We start from the raw sequence: 27,542 nt of genomic DNA, 5'->3' as shown, positions 1-27,542 counted from the left end.
TATAATACATAAATTCTGACCCTATACATTAACAATATTTTTCGAAACTGAACTTACCTTAAGCATTCATTTCTATCTACTTTTTTTCAAGTCACTTTTGGAACAACGAGGTAAAAGAAATGTCAGCGGTTAACCCTCAACACATTCAATTTGCAAACACACTCTATTGAACGGTGTACCTAACGAGGTAGCGGGAAGGTCCATTATTATTAAATCCTATTAATCTCTAATTACATTTTATTTTCAATATAGGATCTTAGCCTCGGAATTCTGTAGGGTGCATTCCGATTTCTGTTCACCAATGCTGATGAATTATACAGACTTTTGCAGAGAAAATTTTTATTTCTGCAATACTAATTATGAATTTCCAGAAAACGTCACAGTAAGTAAAATGAGCTTTCATTAGCAAAATTGTAAATTTTGAACTCTTAAATCTTACAGTTTTTACATTCGAATTTAATTTTTAAACTTTTTAAGATTTAAGTTTAACTGATTCACTTTTTCCTCGATGGATTGAAATGTTATGCAGCAAATATTTTACTTAAATCCACAATCCATGATTTTTTTCTCTTAAATTCATGCAAATATTCAAGAATACTTAAATTAGTGAATAATTTTTCGTAATCTACCATCTTCTACTATTTATTAAATTATGTCTGAGAATATCAAAGTATTTATTAAATTATCTTGGAAGGTCCTTCTCTAATCCTTCTCTTACGAACAACGAACTTTTAGAAAATACCACGCGAAACGCTTTGCATTCCAACGCAACGCAGCTAGAGAGATAAAATTTGAAGCATTGAATGAGCCACATATTGCTGCATGCTCAAATTTCTCCTCTTATAACATAAACATTAAATATAAACATGCGATATAATATAAATCAAATACATAAATACCTTTATTCACAAACGGCAAGTGTCTGTCATATTTTTATCGAAGAATCTATTGTTAGGTGTTAGTTCATTTGCAAAGATGCTAAGAATTGTAAAATTATTAGAATTGAAATGATGGAAAAGCAATTAGATGTTACAAAAGATATACTCATATTTTTATTAGCATTTTTTGATTTCTCTTGTTGCCACCTTGATGTATAAATTTGCAGAAATTCATAATGCTCTAGATAGTTAAATAAATATTTTAGCCTAATTGACAGTGATTATTGCTTAATAGTTTTCCATCATTTTAAATATTTGTAATTTATACAGACAGGATGTTCCGTAACAACTGTCCTTACTAAGTGTTTTCTGAATCCCCGTAAAGAAAGTTAAAAAAAAATTGTTAAATTTTGAAAAAGGTGGGAGGTTTTTTTTTTTAGAAGGAAAGTAGTATTTCATTATAAACGCTTAAAAGAGCAAAGTAGAATAATATCATTAAAAAGCTATTTAATTGTCTTGTAAAACTGAAATGAATTTGCCTTCGTTAAAAAACACATTTATTCATCATTCTCAAATAAATTGAGTTTAGATCATTTTAATATCTCCTTTTCTCTTTTTGATGTCGAAAGTGTTCAGATTTTGAATACTTCCTGTTCAGTCTCGTTTGAATTTGAATTTAAAACTCATAATTTGCAATTTTTTTCTAAAATTTATTTTTACGAACATTCTAAATATGTATTAAGGACAGTCTTTACGGAACACCTTGAGTAGTGTTTTATTGAATTGCAGTTTCCAGTCATCACACCTTACGGATTACCTCAGAAAAACAGAGAATATTTTCGGTCTTTTGGTTCTCGGGACACAGATCTCATTGAATCATGCCAAATTATCTTTCCGACATTCTCCCGTTCTTGTGTGTAAGTTTCACTTTTAGTTTTTTTTCAATTTATTGTTCTGTTTTTATTTATTTATTTTTTCAGTTGTCACATAAGCTTGCATTTATAATACGAATTGAGTTTGCTTGATTCCAAGTTCTTTTTTGCAATATTCAGAATTGTAATTATAATAACGCCCATACTGCAGTATGAATTATTTGTTAAGACAATGAGAATCAGCTCATTAGTGTTATTTTTGGGACAACTATACTAAAAAAATAGCAACTTATTTTCTTAAGTCGAAAGTCTTTGTTCCATGCAATTGCGTTTTGTTCCATTTACTTATTGTTACGCATAGACACGCATTCCTGTGTGCTTATTAAGAAGACGGCTTATAAGCCCTTATCAAGTTGAAGATTACAGATCGCAGAAGTTTGAGAAGGACATCACTAAGACACATTCAAGGTGACAACGAAATTAGAACCCACTACTTCCTTCTTATAGAGCGTTGCTGAATCGACGAGACACTATGCCTGGGAGTATTGCCTTTTGAATTTTATAGCGAAACAAATGTATATATTAATTTAAGATTTTTAACGAAAATAAGCAGGTACAAAACGCGTGGAAACTCATAATCATGCGCGATTCATTAATAAATTAATAAGGTAAGTTCCGGTTATTTTTTTTTTCCATACACTGAATGCAAATAGCTACGAGCTGTAAAAATACTAGTTTAGGATGAATTAACATAGTGTCGCAGCTGCACATTTGTATGCGGTATATTTTGTTTTCGACTCTTAATTATATGCTTACAGTATTTAGAATTCTTCTAAAAAGAAAGTTAAGAGCTAGATTTTCTTAAATCAATATTTATGTGAGAAAATCAAATTTTTTATCAAACTTTGACGATTTAGTTTCAGAGCCAATCTATGAAAAAGAGAGATGAAAATATTCAAAATCAGATTATTTGGCAGATGAATTCAGAGCGGTAATAGTGATAATTTCTAAATGTTAAAATAACGGAGAAAAATGGAAAACGCTTGTTAGTATCAGGTTTAAAATTTAAGGTCATATTTAATTGCACTTTTCTGTTGAGATTAATTAGATATTGCTTTAAATGGTTTTCTTGTTTTTTTCCCTTCACCAGTTATGCATTAACTAGTATTATGTTTAACTCTAAAATTCAGCCTGCAATTATCTAGATATTGTTACCATATGATTACTGATAATCATGCGAAATGATTATAGTAGTGTCATCTAATATGATTATTAACATTCATAAGATAATTGTGATTATATGCATTAATGCGATATGTTTTTAATATTATTATGATTATTGACATCTATTCACTAATAATATTGAAATTCATGTAATATAATTATTGATAATCACGTGATGTGACTATTAACATTCTTCTTATTATCATTGATATTTAAGTGATATAATTATTGACATTTATGTGAAAAATGTTGATATAACATTAGATAAAGGCATACTTTTTCCATAATTTTGAAATGTTATTTTGCAAATATTTTTGAAATAATGAATTTACAGTACATTTCCTTTAGCTCATGTTTAAATCAGCTTCAATTTTTTTTAAAATATTGAAATAGAATCTATTTAACTTTGTGATTTTAAGTAATTGATGGAGCTTTTCATTGTAGAAATAATAAGACTATCTTAGTGGATGTCTTTGATTCTATGGGATTACCAAACAACTGCTACACTATCAACAGTTTTGTGGGAGAAGTTGAAACAAAAATTAAAAAGATTCCGTCAAAGACATGTAAGTAATGATTAATTGCAAGCTTTATGATAACAATACTAAAACTAAATCAAATAAAAATGATCTATTTTTAAAATTATATTACGCTGTGAATTATTAAATTTACTAAAAAATGACACTTATGCTGTGCTGTTAGAAGCATATTAGTATAGATTAGTCTAGAATGGTATAAAATATTTGAAACTAGGGAGTCCTCCCCCTGCTTGCTGTTAAGCCACTTCCGCATTATTACGCCTTCATACTTGCATATTGGTCATACATTCGAGTATAACTTTATGTGTATGAAGATACTCCTTTTAAATGACGCCTCCTGTCTCCGATCCCCAAAGAATCCAATGAAATGAAATCTTAGATGGTTTGCTTTGCAAAACTTATTCAGTTAACTCGTTACTAAGTTAAACTATATTTAGTGTAAAATCTTAAAAATTTAAATCAATTATTAAAATTTTTAAAACTAATTCCTCGTAATATTTTTAATGAAAAAAAAAAGTGAAACGAGCAGTAGCACGACTCATTTTTCAATAAAATTATTATTATTGAACCTGCATAAGCATGATTAAAACACTTTGTATGCTGATATGAGAGATTCGCTTTCAACATGTGGTGCGCTAGGTCAGTAAAATAACAAGATTCAAAATTTCATTTAATATAAATGTAAACAGCGCGTTGCTAAGACAACGCAATTATAATTTCAATCCTGACTCTCATTATATTTGGTTACATAAGTAATAATGGATGCAAATATTTTCCCTCATTAATATTGTATTTAATAACTGGAATCAATCATGCTTCTAACTATATATTAACTTGTAATATTAAATGTTATAGTGTCGTCAGTTTGCCTCGTATTTATTCACACAAAATCGCATACTGTAGGAAGACTTCCCTTACAAACATTTCCATTCGTTCCAAATTACAGAGCTCAGTTTGTTCTAGCCTTTTGCTGCTCACGTGAGAATTTTATTCAGAAATTTGAAAAAAAAAAGCATGCGTTATTGAACATATTATTTCAATTATTCATTTATTTACCACTAATAGCTATGCAATTTGAGACCTTAGTGAATTTATGTTAGTCTAAGGAAGATGAAAGCAAACACTTAAAGTGTTTATTTGTCCACTTATCAGTGCTCGGGCTTCATTCAAATCTGAATCCCGATAATGTATGTCAAATTCTCGTATTGTTTTTGATTTGCATCAACCGAAGCTCTCACCTAAAAGTAGAATCATGGGTCAATGCTCTCCGACGGCCAGGTTGGCCACAGGAAATTTTTTGTGATTTTCATCCCCTGTAACAAAAATTAGAGTTACTTTTTTCTAAAAATAATTCATATAGTCTTTCAGAAAGGTGAGTTCGTCCCAACATTTGATGCAGGAATTTCTTGAACTCCTAAATGGATTTAAAATCACAAGACTATGGAAATAAACACTTAAAACAATTAAGATTAATTATTAGAAATGAAGATACAAAATACATAAATTGCGATCGTAAAAAAAAGATACATAAATTCAATAAATTGTGTGATGCGGAGAACCAACCGATTCGAAGTATTTTTTTTAAAAAAAATATTATTTTCACATTAAATTATACATTAGTGTTGTTCCCCTTACAATTACATGGTATAATAGAGAAAGAGTATAAAAACAGTTAACGTAAGAGAATTTCAAGAATTTTTCTATTCAACTTCAATCCTTTTGCCGAAGTATTTTTTTAAGTATTACGTAGAATTTTTATTTTTTAATCCATATTGTAATTACATTATTTAATGGGTGATAACAGTAAACTAATAATGTTTACAAATAAGGAATTAAAAGAAAAATTCTATACAATGAGTGGTAAAAACGCTTTTTTTTAAAGCTAAATACAGTTTAACTCCATTCTAAAAGGATGGACTACAAAAAACTTGTTTTGCTTAATGTAATACATAAAGCCATCAAGGGGGGCAACGAATAAAAATAAATAAAAAAAATATTTCGGTTTTAATAATTGAAAAGCTTAGAGGAAAAGCCAGGTAAGTGACATTTTCAGAGAGGTTATAAGCAGCGTAAGTGGAAAAAAAGTGATCTGAGAAATATTTTATTACCGATTAAATATTAGTTGGCGAATCTTATAATTCTTTTTTCTTATTTTCTTTAGCAGTGCCCAATTTGAATTAGTTATGTTGAGATTAAAATGAAGGCAGAAACAATCGCGTTACATTAAACATATTGATAGCAACCTGCTTTATGTTATTTTCGCTGATTCATAAATACCCATAAAAATGTCACTTACCCGGTTCTCCCACTAAGATCTCCAATTGTTTTAGCATATGCCTCCCAGAGTTGTTCAGCGCTTACTAATTGTTTTTTTTAGTCCATCCCATACGATGAACGTGCATTCAGCTATCGTGTAAAAAAAAAGAAAAAAAAAACGCTTATTGCATCTTTCTTTCTCTTTTAATTTTGGATGATTGAAGATCTGCTACATGTGTTTGTTAAGGATAGTAGTGAAGTGAGACAATCCTTTACTTTAATTTTTTGCTTATTATGATCCTATATTTTTTAGATGTCAATATAAAAATTAAAACATCAGTGAAGGATACTTTTTACACAGCAACGCCAGCCGTGTTCCAAATATCCATTCATAATCCTAGAGTTCTAGTAAATCCATTTAAAAAAGGAATCTCTGTAAAGCCATGTTTTAATTATTATCTATACCCCTCAAAGGTAAGAAATGAAGCACAATTATTTACCACTTTATTAACTTAAGTGACAATATTCACTTTTAGTTTAAAATTTTTGAAAAAAGTTTTTTTAAACTATTTGAAAACAAGACATTTATATGTGTCTTAGAAATTTTGTTTCATAAGAAATATTCGATCGTTTAATTTTAAAACTTGTGTTTGGAATTTAAAATTAGATAATTTAACATCCATTAAAAATGAATGCCATTTAATATTTTTAATCATAATTAATATTTTTTTTGAAAAAATATGTAAAAGAATTTTCTCTATGCCACTTTTAAGCTCAGTTTACAAAAATAAGTTTGAAGTTACTAAAATCAATCAATTAAATGAAAGACTGAAGAATAATAAAAATGTTTTCTAAATGATAAAAATTAAACTTATGTAACCCTTTGACGCAGATGAGACACCAGTGACTCTTTTATATATTTTTTTCCTGATTTTCCAGTTACAGGTTATTTTTTAATTTTAAAAACAGTCTAATAGTCAAGACACAAATCTGTCAGATTATCGGAATTATACTTGTACTAAAGTAAAGATCCAAAATAAAGTAGTTTGAAATTTTTTTTTTCATTCATATTAAAAAATGTATCAATAATTGATTTTGAAAATTAAAGAAATTTTAAAGATGAATAAATTTTTTTCTAAATAATTTCAAATAAGTATTACTAAGAATTTGCTTTCAACGCAGGAAAAGACAGGCATTTCAGGCTAAATTTCATAACCGTAAACTATTAAAATACTAAATAGCATATTTTTCCCTTATTTTGACCTAAAAGTTAATATAAATGAAATAAAAATAGGGTTCATAACAATTTTGCAGCGAAGGGTTAAGAAAACGTGTTACAATTTCTAAAATCCAATAGATGTAATAGAATTTGCAAAAATTTATACACTACTATATATAAAATTACAATTTATATATTTTTATGTACCCATAAACACAAATAAAAGTTATAACTTTAGATCAAAATTGCAGTATGCACGTGCGAGAAAAATAAATTAAGCATTCTGAATAACTTTTGATCTAATGATCGAATTTTCACTTTCTAGGACTCAATCTTAAGGGTTGGAGGGGGCGATTTGAAATAGGTTAATGTTTTAGTGCAGACGAAACCAAGCACAAAACGTACTTTCGCTGTAAAACATTCCTTCTTTTCGTCGCAATTGGATTTCATGCCATCCAAAATATAGGGGTAGTAGCAATCTGCAAAACAGGGTTCCAATAGTTTCCTTCGAACAGCGGAAGTTTAGATCCCTTCATGATAATTTTATTTTCCCCCTAGTGAAAATTTTTTTAATTGAAATATTTTGCACGTCATTATAAAATTCGTTTATCTAAAGGCAATTTCATTCAAAAAATAATTTTGAATTATTATTTACGTCTTGTGCTGATCAAACTATTTCCCAGATTGCAGCTATCACCTCAATTTCGGCATTCAGAAACCCAAATCCGTCGGGAAAAAAGGAGTTATGTTGATTCAGAGAAAGTGCGTTTTTGTGTCTGATTCCGTACCCTAAATTATCGTCTGCACTGATTCATTAGCCAATTTAAAGTCACCCTTTCACTAAAACCATTAAGACTGAGTCCGTGAAATTCTGATCATTAGATTAAAATATACGTATTTAGGGGTTCATTTTCGGTGCACTGAACATTTCTTAAACTTGTGTTAATAAATTTTTGTTAAACAAATAATATACTCGTATTATCAATTTACACAATACATTCACTCAAAAAGTTTGCTCAGTGCTGCACTTGTTTTTTTGTGTGCATAATATATAACAACAGAAGCTTTGAGTTTTCGATGAATCGTTTTTTGTATTCTAAATTGATCATTTCATATAAGTGGTACTCTAAATTGATTGAGCAGCTTCATTAAGCCAAATGCTTTGCAACCTTATTATTAAAGAATTTATATTATTTTTCTATCTAAACATTCTTTCTGATTATTATAGTAGCAAAAATAAAAATTTAATATTGCAGGTTGTAAATATTTTGATGTCAGCTCCTTATGACACCAACTGCACAGATTACTTTGAAGAGTGGGTAGCGAGAGGAGGCGTAGGGCCATTGTCTCAAACAGTACGTTAATAACATATTTATCTTTAATGAAATTGTGAATGATTATCTAAAGAAAAATAAGTGTCTTTTTTTCACGAAATATATATTAGCAATTTCCTAACTGATATATCTTTGAGGTCAGCTTTCTACAGAAAAAAAAAGAGTATTTTCCTCTTCAGAAAACAGATTTTTCTGTTATTAACCACTGTTTGCAAAATGCAAAATTTCCAGTTTTTTTCGTATGTGTGATGATTTAAAGCTGTTTCGTTAACTAAAAAGTTTTTTTCTGTTTTTCACTCGAATCATAAACGGATCAAAACCGTCAATTCAAATTTAGTTTTTGTCATTCAGTTTTGCTTACCGTACAACAACTTTACTCCCTTCAAAAAATCTTTTTACAATTATTTTATATACATGCTCCTACTTTTCAGCAATTATTTATAAAACTGTGCAATTTGCGTAATCGTATAACTGTGAATTCACTTTATTGTAAAAATGATAATGTACCGGGTTATTATGTTTTCTTAAGATGTAATTTTTTTGGTTAAGTTAGCAGACAATTTTGTAAAAGAGGGTCACTGTAGTTTAAAATGTTTTTACACTTAAATATGATTTGAATTAGACTATAAAAATAGAGACATTTTCAGATGACACTCAAATATGATTTCAATAAGACTTTCAAAATTAAAGCAGTTTAAGATTTTTCTTCATTAGGAAAAGTAGAGCCTTGGTAGCTCAGCCGACTGAGCACTCGCCTTCCAGTCATATGACCAGGTTCGAATCCCAACGTTGATTGGCAGTATGAACTCTGGTAAAATTACCGTAGTGTATGGTACATTTCTTGCAAAAAAAACACAATTCTGGTAAAACAAAAATTTAAAATACACGGTAATTGGGAAATTTTTCCATTCATATGGTAACGGTTTACTGGAAATTCCGATTTTCAAATTATAGTTCTTTTTACCACTCGTTTAGTAACAGATACTATACTGACAAGTAAATTTAACCGAATAAATGGTTTTTAATGCCATTCTTTAAGGTATCATTATAAAAATCACACATTTTTTTCACATTTACCTAATTTTAACATTTATTATAAAACCTTAAATTTATTGCTATTTTTACTAAAATAATTACCAATGTGCTTCGGTAATCACTACAGAGTTTTTGGTGTTCTCATAGAGCCAGAAACACAGTAAATTTAGTTTGGGCCCTACTTATTTTCTCACAAAACTTCACTCAAATTGATGGCAACTTAAACAGAGTGCATTTACACCCAAGTTCAACATCCTAAAACTGAAATTCTCTATTGAAAAAAATGCTTTTTTCCGAATTTAATTTAATTTTTATAGTACCAGCATTTAATACTTTTTATTATATTCAACACTCTAAAACTGGAACTGCTACGTTAAAGAGACTTTTCAAAATTTTATCATCTTGATTCCAGCAAAATCCAATTTACATGTAGCGTATAGTTGAAAAGATCGCGCTTAACCTTTACGTTATTTTTTTTAAAAAATATTTTTGATAATTTTTCAAAATTCATTCAAGTTTAATTACTATAATAATGGATAGTTATACTTGAATAAAACAATTTCATTAGCTCAATCGTCATAAAGCGTAGTTCTGAGTGACAGAAATGAAATAATTATGTTTTAAATAAATGTTGCAATTGATGTCATGTCTATTGACTTGTAAACTATTTTTAATAAGCGACTTTTAGAAACAAACTAACTTAAAAAAATAATCTTCTTCTATAGCAGTGCCGAGAGGAATGTCTTTTGAATGCTACTTTAGAGGATTCTCATTGTGTTGATCCCTTTTACATAGCGTATCCAAACACGGCACCCATATGCAATCAGCGTAAGTAATCATGTTTATTATTAATATGGAATAAAAAGGACGTTGCAGTGATTAATTCTATAAAATATTCCTCAACAGATCATTATTTTTCCTTTTTGTAAACATTGTTTCGATTTTGTTAACAACTGATCGGTAAGTTTTTTCTCTAAACGATATCCAAAGTGGTTATAAAATACCAATGAGGTAAAAGAATATTTCTAAAATGTTGTTTAGCTCTTTAAAGCATTATCAGTTGTTTTTTTCTATATCTTTAAATTGTTTGAAAAAGTGGTAATCGAAATCATTTTAAAGCATAAGATTGGAAATCCCTTTGAAAATTTCAAGCTTAACTGTTAGTGACTGATTTTGTGTTTGAAGTGCAACAAAAATGTATAACCTGAGTTAAAAAAACAAACTTTGAAGTTTCCTGTTCTCTTTGATAGGGAGACTGCTGGATTCCAATTAATACAAATGAAATATTAATGCAAATGGTCAATCTTTTTGAATAATCTTGTATACATATATATATATATATATATATATATATATATATATATATATATATATATATATATATATATATATATATATATATATATATATATATATATATATATATATATATATATATATATATATATATATATATATATATATATATATGTATATATATATATATATATATATATATATATATATATATATATATATATATATATATATATATATATGTATGTATGTATGTATATATATATATATAATATTAATATGTATTTGCAGGTAACACTTTCTTTTTTTGCATAAAACAAAAGCCTGCATTATTATTTTTTGCGTCTTTTTTAGAAAAGAAAAAGGTTCTGATCGTTTAAAAGGGGTCAAGGTACAAATGGGTTAAGACCACGGACGCAATATAATTAAGTGTAATATGACGTTATTCTATTTGTTTATATGAGTGATGGACAATAAAAGAATCAAAAATAAAATGTTAAAGTATATATTTCTGAAACCATTTTGAATATAAAATGCAAGTCTAAATTAAGTTATTTTAAATTATTTCGTTTCCATTTAAAACTGCATTAGAGTCATTGTCCGTAGGTAAAAACCAGCGTGATAAAAATACACTGAACTTCAATAGTTAAACTACAATATTTTTTTTGAAATTTTAAATTGAACAAAACATAACTTATTAGAGTACTTATTTAACTTATTCTAGAATTAAACTGCTTTGGAGGTTCCGTTCGAGCCATAAAATCTTAAATGTTCAAAAGAAAGGAAAAAAAAAAGTGATTTTTAGCAAAAGTTACATATTTCGAATCTGAAAGCCAACTTGCAAACTATCTAAAATCAACAAACGAACTGATCGAACGAACGGAATAGTTTACACAGTAAAAAGAATAGATTCGAGAATAGAGTTATTTCATCGTTAGAAAACAGAATTTAATCATTTAAATTGTAATTTCTTACTTGCGGCCAAACATTAACTTTAGAAAGTAAACTGGTTCCTAACATAAAATATCCCCATTCAGTGAAACCAAATACAGATACTATCCTGAATAACTTTTGATCTGCAACTAAATTGAACTCAGTGGCGTGACAGCCCAAGAAGGTCCAGCGCCTACTATTTCAATCTCAATTTTCTAGACCTTGGGTTCGTTTTGGGCTCATACACTAGTGTGTGTGTGTGTGGTCAGCCAAGCACACACGGAAACTCCATTCCTGAAGTATGCATATTGTACTCATTTGTATCGACCCACAGAAGAAGGGATGAAAAGGCTGACAACTATTTCTACACTGTCAGAAATAAAACTCTCACTTTTGACGATTCAGCAATCCTTGAGCTGTATTTCGTTACTTTTGAATATCATTTCGTTAAGAAATCACGTGATTTGTAACGAAAAACGAAGTTTCAAGTGTATGACGAAAGTTTTTCCCCCATTTGAATCCTCATCATAGTGCATTATAGGAAATTGCTCACTGGAATGACGAAACTTGGGCGAAGACTAGACGATATAAAATAAAGTTACGAAATAAGTCGACTGTTGGTCTAAGAGTTGGCCTCGCACCAGGAAGATCCTGGTTTTGAATCTCGCTTCGGGTAATTTATCTTTCCTTCTTATGTTGTTCCTTCTTTGTTCTATCTGTCCTTCTTATGTTGTTAAGGTGACATTGATCCAGCTATAGGGTGTCCGCGATAAAGTGATTATTAGAAAAGTTGAATACATTAGGTACTAAGAGTTTCTTTTTTGTTGGTAAAAAATAGAATCATGAAATATTTCTTTACTTTTGACGAAATTCATTTCCTCGAAGAAGTGATGATTGTTACTTCGTTATTTTGATGAAATATTTGTTCGAGGCATATACCAGGAAACGGTTTGTGAAAAACGAAGGTATTTTCGTGAAATTTGAGTATCCATTTCCTAATGTGCATGAGCAGCCATTAAAGTTATCAGGATAATTCTAAATACGAGATGTAATATTAACCGTCTTTTCGTCCTCACTACTTATTTCCTAAATTTATTTTGAGAGTAGTCCTGCTTCATATATTGACCTTTTTAAAAACTTCTTCAAAACCGTCTTCACGTCTGTCAAGTCTTGAAAATATTTCCCATTTTTGATGTTCTCAAAGCATTTTTGTATATTTTTGAAGAAGTTTTCAAAAGGTAATATCTTACCACTTCATTTTCTCGGGATTATTTTATTTAAGCTTAATGTAGTTATTTATGCTACACATACTTACACGTCCCGCAGTGGACTGATCGTTAAGACACTGTTCCCAGCAGATCACGGAAGTCAAGCATCACTGGCTACGGTCAGTGTGCGGGTGGTTGACCACTTGGATCAGTCTGCGTAGGGACCGAGGGTGTGCGGTATTGATCCTCGTTAAACTGTGCTACTGTAAAGTGCTCGACTTCGCGCGCAGGTCGTTGGCCTATCGAAGGGGGGGTGTGCCATCCCCTCCGCAGAGGATCAAAATTGTGATGGCATGTCTTCGGATCATCCGCCGGGATGCTTCCCAGACCGTCGCCAATAGCCCATTGTGCAGCTCTAGTGCGACGTAAATTAACAACAACAACAACAACATATTTATACCAGACGTAAAGAATTTTATCAGAATAACTTCCTTAGGAATGTGTGAAAAGTAGAATTCTCTTAAATCAGTCTCGCAACTTGTATAAGTTTCAAAGCACCTAAGCAAAATATTTTTTCCAAAATTTAAAAAAAAAAAAAAATTATATATATATATATATATATATATATATATATATATATATATATATATATATATATATATATATATATATATATATATATATATATATATATATATATATATATATATATATATATATATATATATATATATAATACTTGATATAAACACCAAAATACTTGTATATGCAGATATAAAGTCTATCATGGAGAAAGTATAAAATTCTGGAAATTATTATTGCTTGAAAAAAGAGCACGAATAATTGAGTAATTTCAATGAATGCTAAAATAGGCTTTAAATAGGGATGTTTCTTAAAAGCAATATGTGTTTTCTTATTTAAGATAATTTTCAGCTATTTTTAACAATATAAATGCTTTATCAAAAAATAATTTTATTTATTTTTTTAGCTGTATATGGAAATAAATATTTCAAAAAGTGTTTGCACCTTTGTTCTAGGGCATGCTAGTAAGTAGTAAATATTATTTTACTTGTCATTATAAATTTTCGTTCTTATGAAATAATTAATATCATAAAAATAGTGCATTTGAAATAAAATGAAAGGTCACTATTACCAGTCTCAAGTCTTTGGCGTAAGGATAAAAGAAAAAAAAAATAAATAAAAATAAAAAACGTATCGGACTTAAAATTTCTGTAAACATATAAACTAAAATTATCTGTGCTTATAAGGAATTAATAAAAGACATATAATTGCTTATAAGAGGGCAAACGAGACAATCATTAATGAACGGTATAGTTAACTTTTCAAGTGTTATAATAATTATTCATCGGTAAGTTTTACATTTATCAACTTACATTTACCTATTGATGTGGCTCAGTAAGATTCGAGGTACTAAGGCTCTGTTGTAGAAAATAAGCTTTTTATACTTAGGCCAGTAACATATATGGGAGATATTCTTTACTCTTTCAGTTAAAATAGTTAGTAAAAATAATTAACAGAAAATAAACTAATGTGAATTTTCTTTTAAAAAAAAAAGGAGTTCCATTGAGTGAATTTATAAATCTCTGAGAAGCTCAGTCCCTTTCTTCCCCCCTCATTCATCACTGCTTTTTTTTTTCATTTTAAAAGTCAAAATTCTTTTCGAAAAAAGAGATTACTTCATTAATAAAATATAAGTATGATAATTTCATGTAAGGACATTTTATTAATATGATATTCATAGCGAAATGGACAATTACCTGTATTTGTAAAACAATAAACTTTAATTAAAACTTAAACCTAGGGATAAATGAGATATAATAATGATAAATGAGAAGAAATAAATCGTTAACCATATATAAATACAACCTTACATCATTGAAACAGTTCAAATTGTAAACAGCTTCCATCTCACTGAAATTAATATTTTTTCTTTATATTTTTAAAAATTTCTATATAAGAGTTAGGATTTACAACTGGCAACATTTCACCTCTCATTCTGTTTTTTTTTTTGTCACATTTGACTTCAATTGAAGCACGAACTTATAAAATAAAGAGTTAGAGAGCGATAGATTTTGCTGCAATAATCATTAAATAGTCATTATTTATAGCAGAGAAAAAAATGCGGGAAAATTTGCGAAAAGAGAGCTTAAAAAATTGTATTATCTTTAGAACAAACTGAAATTTTGAAAAACTCGTGTTAAGTTCATAAGCAAAAGTGCCTTATTCAGCATGTCATTTCTCAACTCCGTAACTATTTTTCGGTGGGCTGCAGATCCACCCTCATGGTAATTTTTACTGTAAGTTTAGCTGTTAAAATTCTCGTACTAATTATAAAATGTTAAAATTTCACATTGTATTCTCGCTCTCTGTATACATTTCTACCACTATTTGTACTAAGTCTTTCAGTTCGGTGTTACGCGATAAAACAGAATGTATGTTTAAGTATAGCAAAAAAAAAAAAAAAAAAAAGCATTTAAAATTTTAATAACTTTTAAACAAGCTAAAATTTCGAAAAAAAGTAACTCTTATTGCTTCTTTAGAAGCGGGTAGAGTAAAAAGTGAAAATTGCAGAAAGTCACGTACTTGTCGGGCTTCAAAAAGAAGGGTTGAGTTACGGATTTTATGATAAAACATTATGCATATTCCTCACCATTTAATTTTTATGTTTCAAAAATTAATGCATATGAATAAACATAATTTAATGTATAATTTTATTTTTCAATTTAAAGCCGCGAAGATATTTTGATTGATGTGGAAGAACATGCGTCATTGTTGGCAAGAGTGAGTATTCTTAGATATTGAAGACGCGCTAATTGTTTTCCTTTTTAAAAATATTCGATTTATATTATCATTATAATTTTTTAAAATTTTAACATGACCGAAAAAACATTCAAGACTGAGAAAATTTAATCCTTTATATAATGATTGTTCCAAAATCACAAAAAATTTGTATTTTTATAATTCGTGATAGAAATGAAATTAAACAAAAAACACACTTTCGGAGACTTGTTAATATTTAAGTGAAGAAGAAAAGAAAAACGTTATCAGAACTTAACGAGTCATTAAAGATGTATGCGAAATTAAAAACACCAAACCCTGTTTGATTGAAGTTCAAAAGAAGTTCAAAAGAAGTTTAAAGACAATTATCAGAAATACTTTCGAATTTCATCTCGCAAACAAATGAGATGCTTTTATCTCTGGAATTCAATAACGTTTTTGTTTCACGTTAGCTTAAATATTAATGCGAGACCATCAGCCATTTGACGTAGAATCATTCTTACACTTATTTTTCATACTTATTTTTCATACTTTTTTTCATTATATTCTATTAATTTAGGTTAAAATATGTGAAAAATATTATATTTAGCATTTTAATAAGTTATGGTTATGAAATACTGCATGAAACACCGTTAAAAGTAAAATTTTCCTAACAACGGCTCACTTAAAAACAATAATTTTCTCATTTGCACTTAGTCGGAGCTATTTAAATCTAAGAAAAACACTTATTCATCATTAAATTTCTTTAATTTTCGAAATCAATTGTTGATAATTTTTTGAATATGAATGAAATTTTTTTTTGGATTTTATAGTTTAGTACAAATATAATTTTAGTAATCTTAACAGATTTTTTTATTAACTATTAGACTGTTTTTTATCATTAAAAATATTAAAATATATTTTTGCTTGGAATTAAAGCGTCAGAAAAAAATATATAATAGTAAAGCGGTGTCCCATCTGCACCAAAGCGCTTTTTTCCAGTTTTGGTTGGGATTTTAGAAGTATTGATCAAAGATGGTAAAAACGGAACAATGCAAGTTATTCAGTGCTTCACGCAATGATAAACTAGAATTGCATTAATCGAATGTTTAATGCTGAAAACTTGCTTTTTGCAGAAGAATTTTTTATGATATTAGTAACAAAATTTAAGCTTTGATTCTTTCGTTAATTAATTTCATTTAAAACTATTTTGATACATGTGACTAGACCTGAAAATTTAAATTTTCAGTTAGCAGTCAATGGCTGTTAGATTTTAATAACTTAGTAACCTATTTTCCCCTTAAACTTAATGAGTAGGTGACTGATATTTAGAGGTCCTTTTCATTTAATACCCAACTTTTTCAAACCTTTTTCTGCTTTGACCTTTTTTTTTAATATAATTTAAATTGTATTAAAAAAAAATGCATTAGAAATATTATACGTCTATAAAAAGTTTTTTCAACAATAAAAATAATATAAGTATTCGAAAAAATTAGTTAAACATACTGACTTCAAAGAGGTTTATTTAAAAAATATTTGCGTAGACAAAATAATTTAATGTATACATTACATCTTTGAAATATGTGAATTCTTTTTCCACACAAATTTTAAAATCAGAAATTGATGGATTCTGATAGATCAACATTTTGAATGGAGACATTGGATATTTTAAGGAAAATTCTGTTTTCCAGAGTCGCTTTAGCATTGATTTATTTTTATCATTAAACAATTTTTTAAAAAAGCAGTGTGAAAAAAATGACCGGTTGTTTATTTAATTTACGTCGCCACTTTTTTTTTTGTTTTTCTCGGTATGTGGTTAGTGGTAATTTTATGGTCTACCTATGACTTATTGATTCAATTATTTACCAGCTATCATTACTCTAGAGACATTTTTAAGTGCGGCTGAAATTAAAAAAGAAAAAGATCCGCTTATTTTAATGCTTTTGAGTTCGAAAAATCTTCCACAAAAAGTAGTGCTGCCATAAACATAAATGAAGATGTTAATACTTTCATCTCACAAAACAATTTTAAATAAATTGCAATCTTTTAAAACAAAATTGTATAATTTAGATTTTTCAAATTGATTTTGTAAAAGAAAAGTAAGTGTGTTCGACTCTCTTCAATGGAATTGCTGAGCAGTTTCATTTCAATTCGTTGATCTCAAATTATTTTTAATGTACCATGAAAAAAAAAAACAATAAAAAATGCAGCAAAAATTTTGTATTTGTAAATAAGACTTTAACTTTTCTTATTTGAAAAATGTGTAATGTTTTTGAAAAAATATACAATTACAGATTAATAAAATCATTCTTTTCTAGGAGAACAAAGATGAGGCCGATGAGTAAGCTAATTCATTTTTATAATTTTCTTTTTAAATTTTTAAAAATATTGATATTTAGTTTATTTATAAGCAGAGTGTTCCATAATGAGTACTCTTAATAAATATTCTTAAATATTTTATTAAAAATGAAATAAAAAAGGTAGTTGGCTACTACTGGAGCTGCGGGATAATATTGACATCGAAAAAGTATATACATTAGGGATAGCAAATTAATACTTAAAGCAGGAAAAAAATAAATAAAAAGACTGATCAAAAGAAGATATCAAAATTTAACCAAGTCAATACTGATTAATGCGGGAATGAAGACATAAAACTTGTTTGATTGCTGAATAAAACTTGAAAAATAATAATTAAAAACAGTATAAGATATCAATCCAACGGGCTTTGATGTATTCATTCACTCAGACATTCGACGCAGATTTTTTTGTTTCGATAAAAACGTGCGATCTCAAACTTGCATACTTTTCATTTTATTTTTAATAAGGATTCTAATAGAGCACATTCTTTCCAATTATCTATATCTCTGTACTTAACGCCGATAATTATTATTTGGGATCAAGCAAGAAAGTGATAAACCCTTAAAATCCGATACATATTTCTCGAAATTTAAGCATTTTAGTGATTGACGCACTTTAATTCATTGGTATTTTAATTATATGCTGAATATTATTAACTTGCATTCAATGTTTTTCGAATGACTGAATTAATGTGGTATTATTTCGGATTAAATAAACTCTAGAGTGTTCATCTTAACATTTCCTCATTCTTACCTCAGTTATCATCCTTTTTGGACATACTCCCTAAGCCTTTTTCTTTAACCTTGAATTTATCGTAGTATAGCCTTATTTAATAATTCAAAACCAATTGGAAAAGTCTGGATTTTATTTTATTTAAAAAAAAAATCATATATTAGTTAGAGAAAAAGATTGACATCATGCTTTTACATTTTAGGTGCATTTCTGTTTTGACAATAGCATTCAGCAGAATGGAAGTAAAAACTTTCAGATATTCCGCGAAGTATCAGGTAATGTGCAGCATTTTTATTTTAAACCGAAATTTGGTGTCAATTAACAGGAGAGTATAAAGCAAGTCGATACTTATCAGAATAGCAAATTCGGTTCGATGTATAATGATTCATCCGCTCTATCTATAATATCTCACCATAAAATAAATGAGTATATAGTCAATGTAGATTGAGTTTGTTATAAACAATTTATAGGGCAAATCTCATAATCCAGAGAGAGCAGTTCAATATAATATTCTTCTGATAGATTGTAAAGCTATAAAGTGGAAAATTCATATAGTGTGGTTTAATAACAGAAGTCTTATAAATCTTGACCTTCTTTTCCTATTAGTGACAAAGCTGATTCCTTGGGGTATTCAACCGCTTTTCCTTCGAGGTTAATATCTTCCTTACCTGTACTATGCATGATTCTTTATCGCCTTACGAGATCATCGCCAACAAAGCCAATTATTTTTATTTTTTGAAATGCCGGATGCTATTTAGGCACAGTATGAAATAATCGTCCTGATGAGGTTATTATGTAAATGATGTGCATGTTACTGTGAATGACCGAAGACGGTGGTTGTTGACTTTCACCGGTGAATGTTGACAATCAAATTAGTCGCTTTGGTGAATGTCCGAAATATTCATTACATCCGATTTGATATTAATTTATTCGTGGATATAATTACATTTATTCGATATTTTAATACTTACTGACGATAGATTAGAACAAACATCAGTGTTTGGAGTATCGGGCAAATATATACCGGGCAATGGCACTTGACCTTAAAGAAACATCAGTGTAGGGTATACCGGGCAAATGTATACCGGGCAGTGGCACTTGATCTTAAAAAAACATCAGGGTAGGGTATACCGGACAGTGGCACTTGATCTTAAAAAAACATCAGGGTAGGGTATAGCGGGCAAATGTATACCGGGCAATGGCACTTGACCTTAAAACATCAGTGTAGGGTATACCGAGCAATGACACTTAAACAGACCTAATATGACTAGACCTTTGGTAAATGTCCGAAATATATACTTGGTCTAGTGCCACTTTTGCTATAGCCTAAATATTAAAAAAAATTAAACAAAGCGTTTGAATCAATTTTAAACTGATAACGAAATTATTGCTTTAAAATTAAAAAAATAATAATAAAAACTGCGCCAGATAAGAGTAATTGAAGTAGTTGCTTTATACAGCACATGTGCGGAAAAAAATTTAAAAAAAAATTAGCCACGTGCATCTAAAAGTGGATGAATATCCCAAGACACCCATCTGCATATAGACATTGGAACAGACTTCATTCTTCCAGGAAATTTCCTATCATTGAATGATATAACGTCTATAAATGACTTGTTCTTTAAACATCTCTCTAAGAAAAGAAGCACAGAAATGCCTTGAAAAAGAAACCAAGGAAGTGAAAGTATACTTTTTTAATGGAGTCTATCACTACAAATTATCGAAGCGTGTCAGTAATTCGTATGACTGCTGTAGATCAGCCCTGAAATTGAAAAGTTTAAACTTTGTTTCAATATAATTATAAATAAAATTTTACGTAATAATTGTTTAAAATTTGATTGGCGTTAAAATAGACATTTGAACATTATAATTGCAATTTTGTAGTTACTACCCAATAATGTTCTAATTTGCGGATACCTAGGGCTGGGATAGCTTGGTAGGTAGGGCACTGAGCCCATGTTCAGGAGGCTGTGGGTTCGATCCATCCCCGCAGGCCGAAGACTCCCCGTGTAGTAAATGGTGACTGTTAGACGTTAAATCTGTCGGGTCACAAAGTCCTCCTTGTTCCTATAACAAATTATACCCCTGGGAGTACTGATCTAGGAGTTTTCTTGTCCTCTGGATTGAGCTGAAAATGACAAGGCTACTGAGTTGAACATTAGCAATGGTAAACCACAAAATTGGGTCGACTGTTCAACGACGGATAAAAAAAAATTATGGATTCTTAAATAATCGAATTTCTTCTAGCAAAATGACTTTATAAAGTTCATCAGCAGCTGTGAATATACTTACCAAAGAAAGACTACTAATTATTTAAAAATATTTTAATCATTTTAGCAATAATAGTCTTAAAATTAGGTTTTATGTCCGACAACTTAGTTCATAGGCCCTGAACGTCTTTAGAGTTTGTACGTGACGTAAAATTTGGTTTTATGTCAGACAAATAAATTCACAGACTGTAAGTGGTTATGGAATCTGTTCTTGGTGTATGCACAAGCTGAAAACGAATAAAATATACAAAAATTTGATTTTTGAAAAATAACTAATAAATAATTGTTGATCGCATAAGAAACTTAAATGATAGGTTTCAGTGAGAAATCTCTAGGAAATTGTTGACGAAACACAGTAAGCAAAATTTCGACTTATAATGAAATTTATAACGAAGAACTAAAATTCAAATTCGAAATAATTTTCATAAAGATTTTTCTATAATAATTTAATATTTTAATTTAGAGAGATTCTTGCTCTTGATGCTTGCTGCACAGAGATTTTATGTTAGTTTCCAATTTGGTTAGCTTCAGCTTCAAGTCTCCCCACTGTGTTATATCCAGGCGATTTTCTTTTTTTTACCAGTAAATCATTTACAGCACTAAATCCACATTCAGCTAAATATGAAGATGGAATCGGTAACAATAGTTTTCATGCATATTTGGTTGAATTTGGGTATTTGATTTCTGTTTCCTCACAAAGCTATGCCATCACTCCTTTTATATAAAATAAAGTTTTATCTGACATTTTGCATTTCTGAGAGTTCTTCTTGATACTGCATATTTCATATACCAGACAAATGCACTAACATTGGCTGCATCATCCGTGTTGAAAAATCAATTTGTTTTAAATCAGAAAATCTTTCTTTTAAATCAGCCGATAGAATTTTCAGATGATTGGCAATAACAAGTAAAGCGGTATCATTTACTTTTAATTTTTGGGGACAATTAAACTGATCCAAGTTTTTGTTTTCTGACTTAACTCAATAAGGGTAATGAAACCAAATATCTTCGTTTTTGTATCAATAAGAGTTTTATTTGTTCCTTGAAGTTGCTTATTTAATATATTTAGTTTTTCAGAGATATCGGCTAAATAACTCACAAATGCTTTACCATCGACTGTTAACAGATACTTCATATCAGGTTTGTCACTTAAAAAATCACTAAAAGTATCAAACAGTTCCATGAATCTTTTCAAGCAGTTCCCTTTAGAGAGCCATCTTACTTCAGAGTGAAGTAAAAGTCTCACATGGTCTGCATTTTGTTCTGCACAAAACAGCTTGAAGAGGAGCTCACATTTGGCATTAGCTTTAATAGCATCGATACACTTTATTACTGAATCTAATTACTTGATTTGGAACAGGCGAGATTTTTTTAGCTACCAAGTTTTCCCTATGCACAACTTTTCCTTATGCAATAACACAATGCACAAGAATCATTTCTGGATTCTCATCTTTCATCAATTTTAAGTAGCAATTTTTCTTGCCCATCATATTAGGAGCACCATCTGCAGCACAAGATGTTATATTTTTCATTGGTATATTATTGACATCTAAGTTTTTTTTTAGCTTATTATATAATATCTTTGGTGGTAGTGGTGCTTTCTAACCTTTTACAGAACAACATTTCTTCAACAAAATGCTCTTTATCAATATACACTGGTTATCATAAATTAAGGAAAAATCACAAAAATAGCGATAACTCTTTCAAAAGTAAGCCAAACCGTGCAAAATTTGCATATGTTGTCCACTAAGAGTAGCTGAGTAAAATTGCAATATGCAAATTAGTGGCGCTGCACTCGGCTTACGTCATCTGCCTGGAGCATAAAAGTCCAAGTTTGAGAGAAAGCACACAAATTTTACTGTGATTGCGACATTGAAAATCTGAGATAGCCAATTCGTAATAATGACCTCTAGGCATCATTTGCCTGAAGAACTACGATGGAGAGCCATCGGGAGACTAGAGGCAGGGCAGAGTCAATCAGAAGTGGCCAGATGGCTAAATGTGAGTCCATCTGTGGTTCATAGACTTTGGAGGCAATTTCAAACCACAGATTTGGCATCTAGGAGGTTCAGTCAAGGACGGCCAACTGTTACGACCAGTGCCGATGACCGATATTTGACATTAAGTGCACGCAGGAATAGAACCGCTACTCCGACACATCTTAGATCCTCTCTTGCTGCAGCCACCGGAAGGTTGGTGTCAACGTCAACTGTGCGCAGAAGGCTCCACGAAGGTGGTCTGTATGCGAGACGACCAGCCATTTGCGTGCCGCTCACATCACGCCATAGGAGAGACCGTTTGCAGTGGGCCCGACAACATGTCCACTGGACGTCAGATCAATGGGGGCCTGTTCTCTTTACGGATGAGTCCAGGTTTAGTCTAGAAAGTGACAGTAGACGTTATTTGATATGGAGAGAACCTGGGACCCGTTATCATCCATCAAACATCCGTGAAAGAGATGCATACGGAAGAGGCAGTGTCTGTGTTTGGGGAGGCATATCCTTAGGAGGGCGCACATACCTCCATGTCTTTCCAAGGGGAACCGTGAATGCTCAGGTTTATCGAGACAACATCCTTGATGCTTATGTGCGCCCATATGCCGGGGCAATTGGTGATTGCTTCCTGTTACAGGACGATAATGCAAGACCACACAGAGCTCGCATTGTTGATGATTATCTTCAACAGGAAACAATTACTCGCATGGAGTGGCCAGCTCGATCCCCGGACTTGAATCCTATCGAGCACGTTTGGGATGCTCTAGGGAGGCGTGTATCTGCCATCAATCCGCCCCCTCAGACCCTTGCCACGCTTGCAACTGCTTTACAAGAGCAATGGCTCTCACTTCCTATTGAACTGATAGACCGCATAATTGAAAGCATCACACATCGCTGTTTGTGCTGTATTGCTTCTAGAGGCAATCATATTCCATATTAAAGGTACTTTTTCTATTGCAAACCGATACTTCCAATTTGTTTATTTTATACATGTGCTAATTTCTATACTACTATTAATGTCTGATAATTTCTTTTTATGTTGTTTAATACCTTACTATGTGTTGTATATTGTGGGTAAGTTTCATAAAATTCCATGTGTAATTTCTTGAGTTATCGCGATTTTTGTGAATTTTCCTTAATTTATGATAACCAGTGTATTTTACGTAAGTTATCAATACTGCCACACTGTCTATCAAAGTTGATTCATCCATTTGCACTGAGAATTTTCTTGTTTTTAGCTTGTCAGCAAGTTGTTTTTCAATATCTTCACTCATTTCGTCTATTCTTCTGTTAACAGTATTGTTATTGAGTGGCATAGCTTTTACATCTTTTTCAAGAACCGTTTTAAGAAATGCTGATATTGACGGTTTTATTTAATTCTCTCCTATAGTATAATTTCTTCCAAATTTAGCAATGAATGAAGAAATTTCATAACTAGCCTCAAGAATACAATTATGAGTTGAAGTGTGAGCAATAAATAAAGACTTTACTGTTGCATTGCAGGCATAAAAGACATACTATGGTATTGATTTCTGTCACTGAATGTTGCGAAACACTACAGAAGTTGCGACGGGCCATTCAGATGCGAACAACTGCATTGTTTAGCGAAATTTTAAAGCATCAAGGGGTGGAGCCTGCCACATGCCGCAGGGAGGTTAGTTAACGACCAAAAGCCCAGTTGATATTTTGGTCTCATCAAACGAATTTATAATATTTATTGGCCGCAATTATTTAAGAAATTCGCTTTTCTTCTTTCAATTTTGGGACCGAAATCTAGCATTGTATTTAAATGGCCCGGAGCAAATAGGTAAAACTTTTGTCGAGTCCATTTTCGAATTGCCCCCCTTAACAATCAAATCGCCCCCCCCCCCCAGTGGGGCGTGGGCCACATGTTGGGAAACACTGAACTAAAGCATTAGGTAAATTAGGGATTAATAATTGGATATAAATATAATTAATGATTTCAAAAACCATTATATGAGTTTAAAGAAAGTCCTTACTTTCGGATTCCCAGTGATCTTTCTACGGAATCCAAGGGTTCCATGGAACAACTTTTAGGAACCATTCCATTAGATGAAAACTTTTTAAAAATGAAATAATAATTTTCAAATTATTTATAAACATGTGTCAAGCATCTTAAATGAGGTAGAAGTAAATAAAGTAAAAAATGTTTATGAAAATCAAATTAAACAGTGAGTTAAGTTATCGAAAAAAAATGTAAATACGAATTTTTATAAAAACTATAGCTATTACTAGTTGCATAAATGGTAAAATTCGAAATCTTAAATTGCTTTGCAAATTTGATTAAAATTATTACAATGAGTATCATCAATAATTGAAGCCTTACTTCGTTAGTTACACTTAAGGCTAGAAAAAAACATAGAATTTCATGTGTGTGTTGTTAAATTATCAAAATCTTGCAACAAAAAAAAATATCGACTATCGTCACAGACAAGGTGGAAAGAAATATGGTATGGCTTGAACTACGGAATACGTGCTAATAATTATAGTACTGTACTCTTGAGTGAACAAAACACTACATGACAGAATCTTATCAAAGAGGAAACTATTGAATATAAAGTTACTGTAAAATTTTTGACTTTTTGTGTGCTAATTTAAGAGATAACAGTAAGATGCAATTTTTTTTCGATTAGTGCATTTCTCATGATATTTGTCATTTTCAAATCTTGATATGTTCCCTGAATGCTGCACGCGAGAGCAGTCGCGCACTAACTTACGACACCACAAACAATTTCTCTTTTAATTGGATACATAGAAGCATTGTGGGTATGGATCCTCATGGGTTGCTGATTTTATTTATGTTAGCAACTGTTCTTTCCATTATATTTAGAGTAAGCCTAGACCGTCAAATGCGAACTCTCTGAAGTGACACATTCTATATTCTTTCACAAAGAAATATTTGATTTATTTCTTATTTAACACAAACATAGGCACGAAGCCATGCAGAACGTAAACTAATTATGCAACAAAGTTGCCAGATACGCAAAACAAAATAATCATGGTTATAATGAAATACATAAACAAATAATTAATCTAGGTGAAATAAAAGATGCTGTTGAAAAAGAATTATACTTTAACAGATTCGATTTGTGATACTTAATAAACTTTGAATTAATTAGCATTTTAACTTATTAGCATTCAAACTTAGCTCGACCTTAGCCAGCAATATCCATTATATCAATATGCCATCTTGTTTATAAATAGTCAGCTGCTGCTGAGATCATAAGTCAGGTGGTTGCGTAACAGTGTTTATATCCGATTGTAATATTAATAGTTCAATATAATGACGATTTTAAACGCAAAATTTTTGAAAAGGCGCATAGTAACGCTGTTTAAAATATTTGTTTAAAATATAGTGCGTTTAGTTAGTTATAGTTAGTAAAAATTAAAAATATAAATTAAGTTTTTCAAATGTTGAGATTATAAAATCTAAATCTCTCGACTATTAAATTTCAAAATAAACCAATCAATAAGTTTACGATTCATAAAATACTCACAAAAAATTTGATTCAAATGGCTTACATTATTTAATTTCAATTCTTTATGCTTGCTTTGAGAGAAAGCACAAGGACAATATACTCTATTAGTATTCTATTTTTGATTTTCTTAAAACTTTTTATTTTTTGTAACTTTAATTTTTTTAGTTTTTCTTCTTAAAAAAATATTTTAGGGAGCATTACTCATTTCTAAAGAAAAGCACTTTTTGTAACAGAAAAATCAGGATTTATTTTTTTAAATTAATATTAAAACAAATAAAATCTTGGCATTTTAATTGACCTGCTTTCATATTAGCCCTTTATTTTAATTTCTTTTCAGGGAATCGAAATGTTTGGCAATATTGGCGGTATTTTGGGAGTTTGGCTTGGTATTTCTCTTATGGCGATAACCGATGTCTTTGAAACATGCTACGTTGTTTTTCGTCACTTTAGAAAAAGGATCCATCGAAAGAAGATAAAGAAGGAATTAATAAAAGCAGAAAAGCTATTTCAAGATTGTTATCATTGTGATTCGAAAGGGAATTTTACATTAAAGATTTATTAATGGGAAATTTCTAGTATTTATTGAGTATATTTATAATCCATTCTAAATTTCATTAAAAAGTTCAGTTATAATAAAATTTGATGCTTAGCATAAATTTCATGACCATTTCCCTCTGTTGATTAGTGAAAATTTTGTCATAGAAGTGATTAGCCTACATCCACACTATTTCTACTTCAGTTCATTTCGCCCAATAATGTTTCTTTGGAAATCTTTGCATTTCAATGCAAATATTTGTAAAATGTAATGAAGACGTCTATTATTTTTTCCCATCGAATCCTGCCGTAACACTGAATGTACTTTCGTGTTGTCCTTCTCTGAATTGTATTATCTATCTTTCTGCTCGGAAAAGGCTTACAAGCCATACTTATGTAATCAACTACAGAAGCTTGTACAACAAATAGCTTGTACAACAGCTTGTACACAGCAAATAGAAGCTTGTACAACAAATAAATAAACAAATAAAATTTGGTGCGGATCGGTTCTGAATTGCAGATTGATATAAGGTACATTCACACATACGTATAGACATCCTGATTTATTTAAATATGTAAATA

At 30.0% G+C, this 27,542-nt stretch overlaps 1 protein-coding gene across 3 annotated transcripts; it reads left to right on the top strand.

The window, feature by feature from the left end:
- The first annotated feature begins 257 nt into the window (after nt 1-257).
- On the top strand, nt 258-27,373 carry LOC107449991 (acid-sensing ion channel 1). Of its 3 annotated transcripts, none has more exons than XM_071180255.2 (11): nt 258-382; nt 1,668-1,795; nt 3,419-3,540; nt 6,083-6,243; nt 8,245-8,343; nt 10,086-10,185; nt 13,783-13,840; nt 15,545-15,596; nt 17,891-17,913; nt 18,865-18,937; nt 26,764-27,373. In XM_071180255.2, the coding sequence occupies exons 1-11, from the start codon at nt 302-304 to the stop codon at nt 26,986-26,988; spliced, it is 1,122 nt and encodes a 373-aa protein (XP_071036356.2). In that variant the 5' UTR covers nt 258-301; the 3' UTR covers nt 26,989-27,373. The 3 variants fall into 3 exon arrangements, with proteins under 3 accessions (XP_071036356.2, XP_071036355.2, XP_042902120.2); XM_071180254.2 differs by having other exon boundaries at nt 10,083-10,185; XM_043046186.3 differs by lacking the exons at nt 258-382; nt 1,668-1,795 and adding an exon at nt 2,196-2,418 and having other exon boundaries at nt 10,083-10,185.
- The last annotated feature ends 169 nt before the right edge of the window (nt 27,374-27,542 follow it).

Source organism: Parasteatoda tepidariorum, chromosome 1, assembly GCF_982258835.1.
Source record: "Parasteatoda tepidariorum strain Cologne lab strain chromosome 1, Ptep-v5.0, whole genome shotgun sequence".
Lineage (NCBI taxonomy): Eukaryota > Metazoa > Arthropoda > Arachnida > Araneae > Theridiidae > Parasteatoda > Parasteatoda tepidariorum.
The sequence above is the reverse complement of the archived record's forward strand: the minus strand, read 5'-3'. Positions and strand labels throughout refer to the sequence as shown.

Bases quoted from the DNA above. Each gene is read 5' to 3' on its own strand.
- LOC107449991 (XM_071180254.2), top strand. From the start codon at position 302: ATGCTGATGAATTATACAGACTTTTGCAGAGAAAATTTTTATTTCTGC. The intron at 8,344-10,082 runs GTACGTTAATAA...CTTCTTCTATAG, and splicing joins TAGGGCCATTGTCTCAAACA to CAGTGCCGAGAGGAATGTCT. The intron at 10,186-13,782 runs GTAAGTAATCAT...TTATTTTTTTAG, and splicing joins GGCACCCATATGCAATCAGC to CTGTATATGGAAATAAATAT.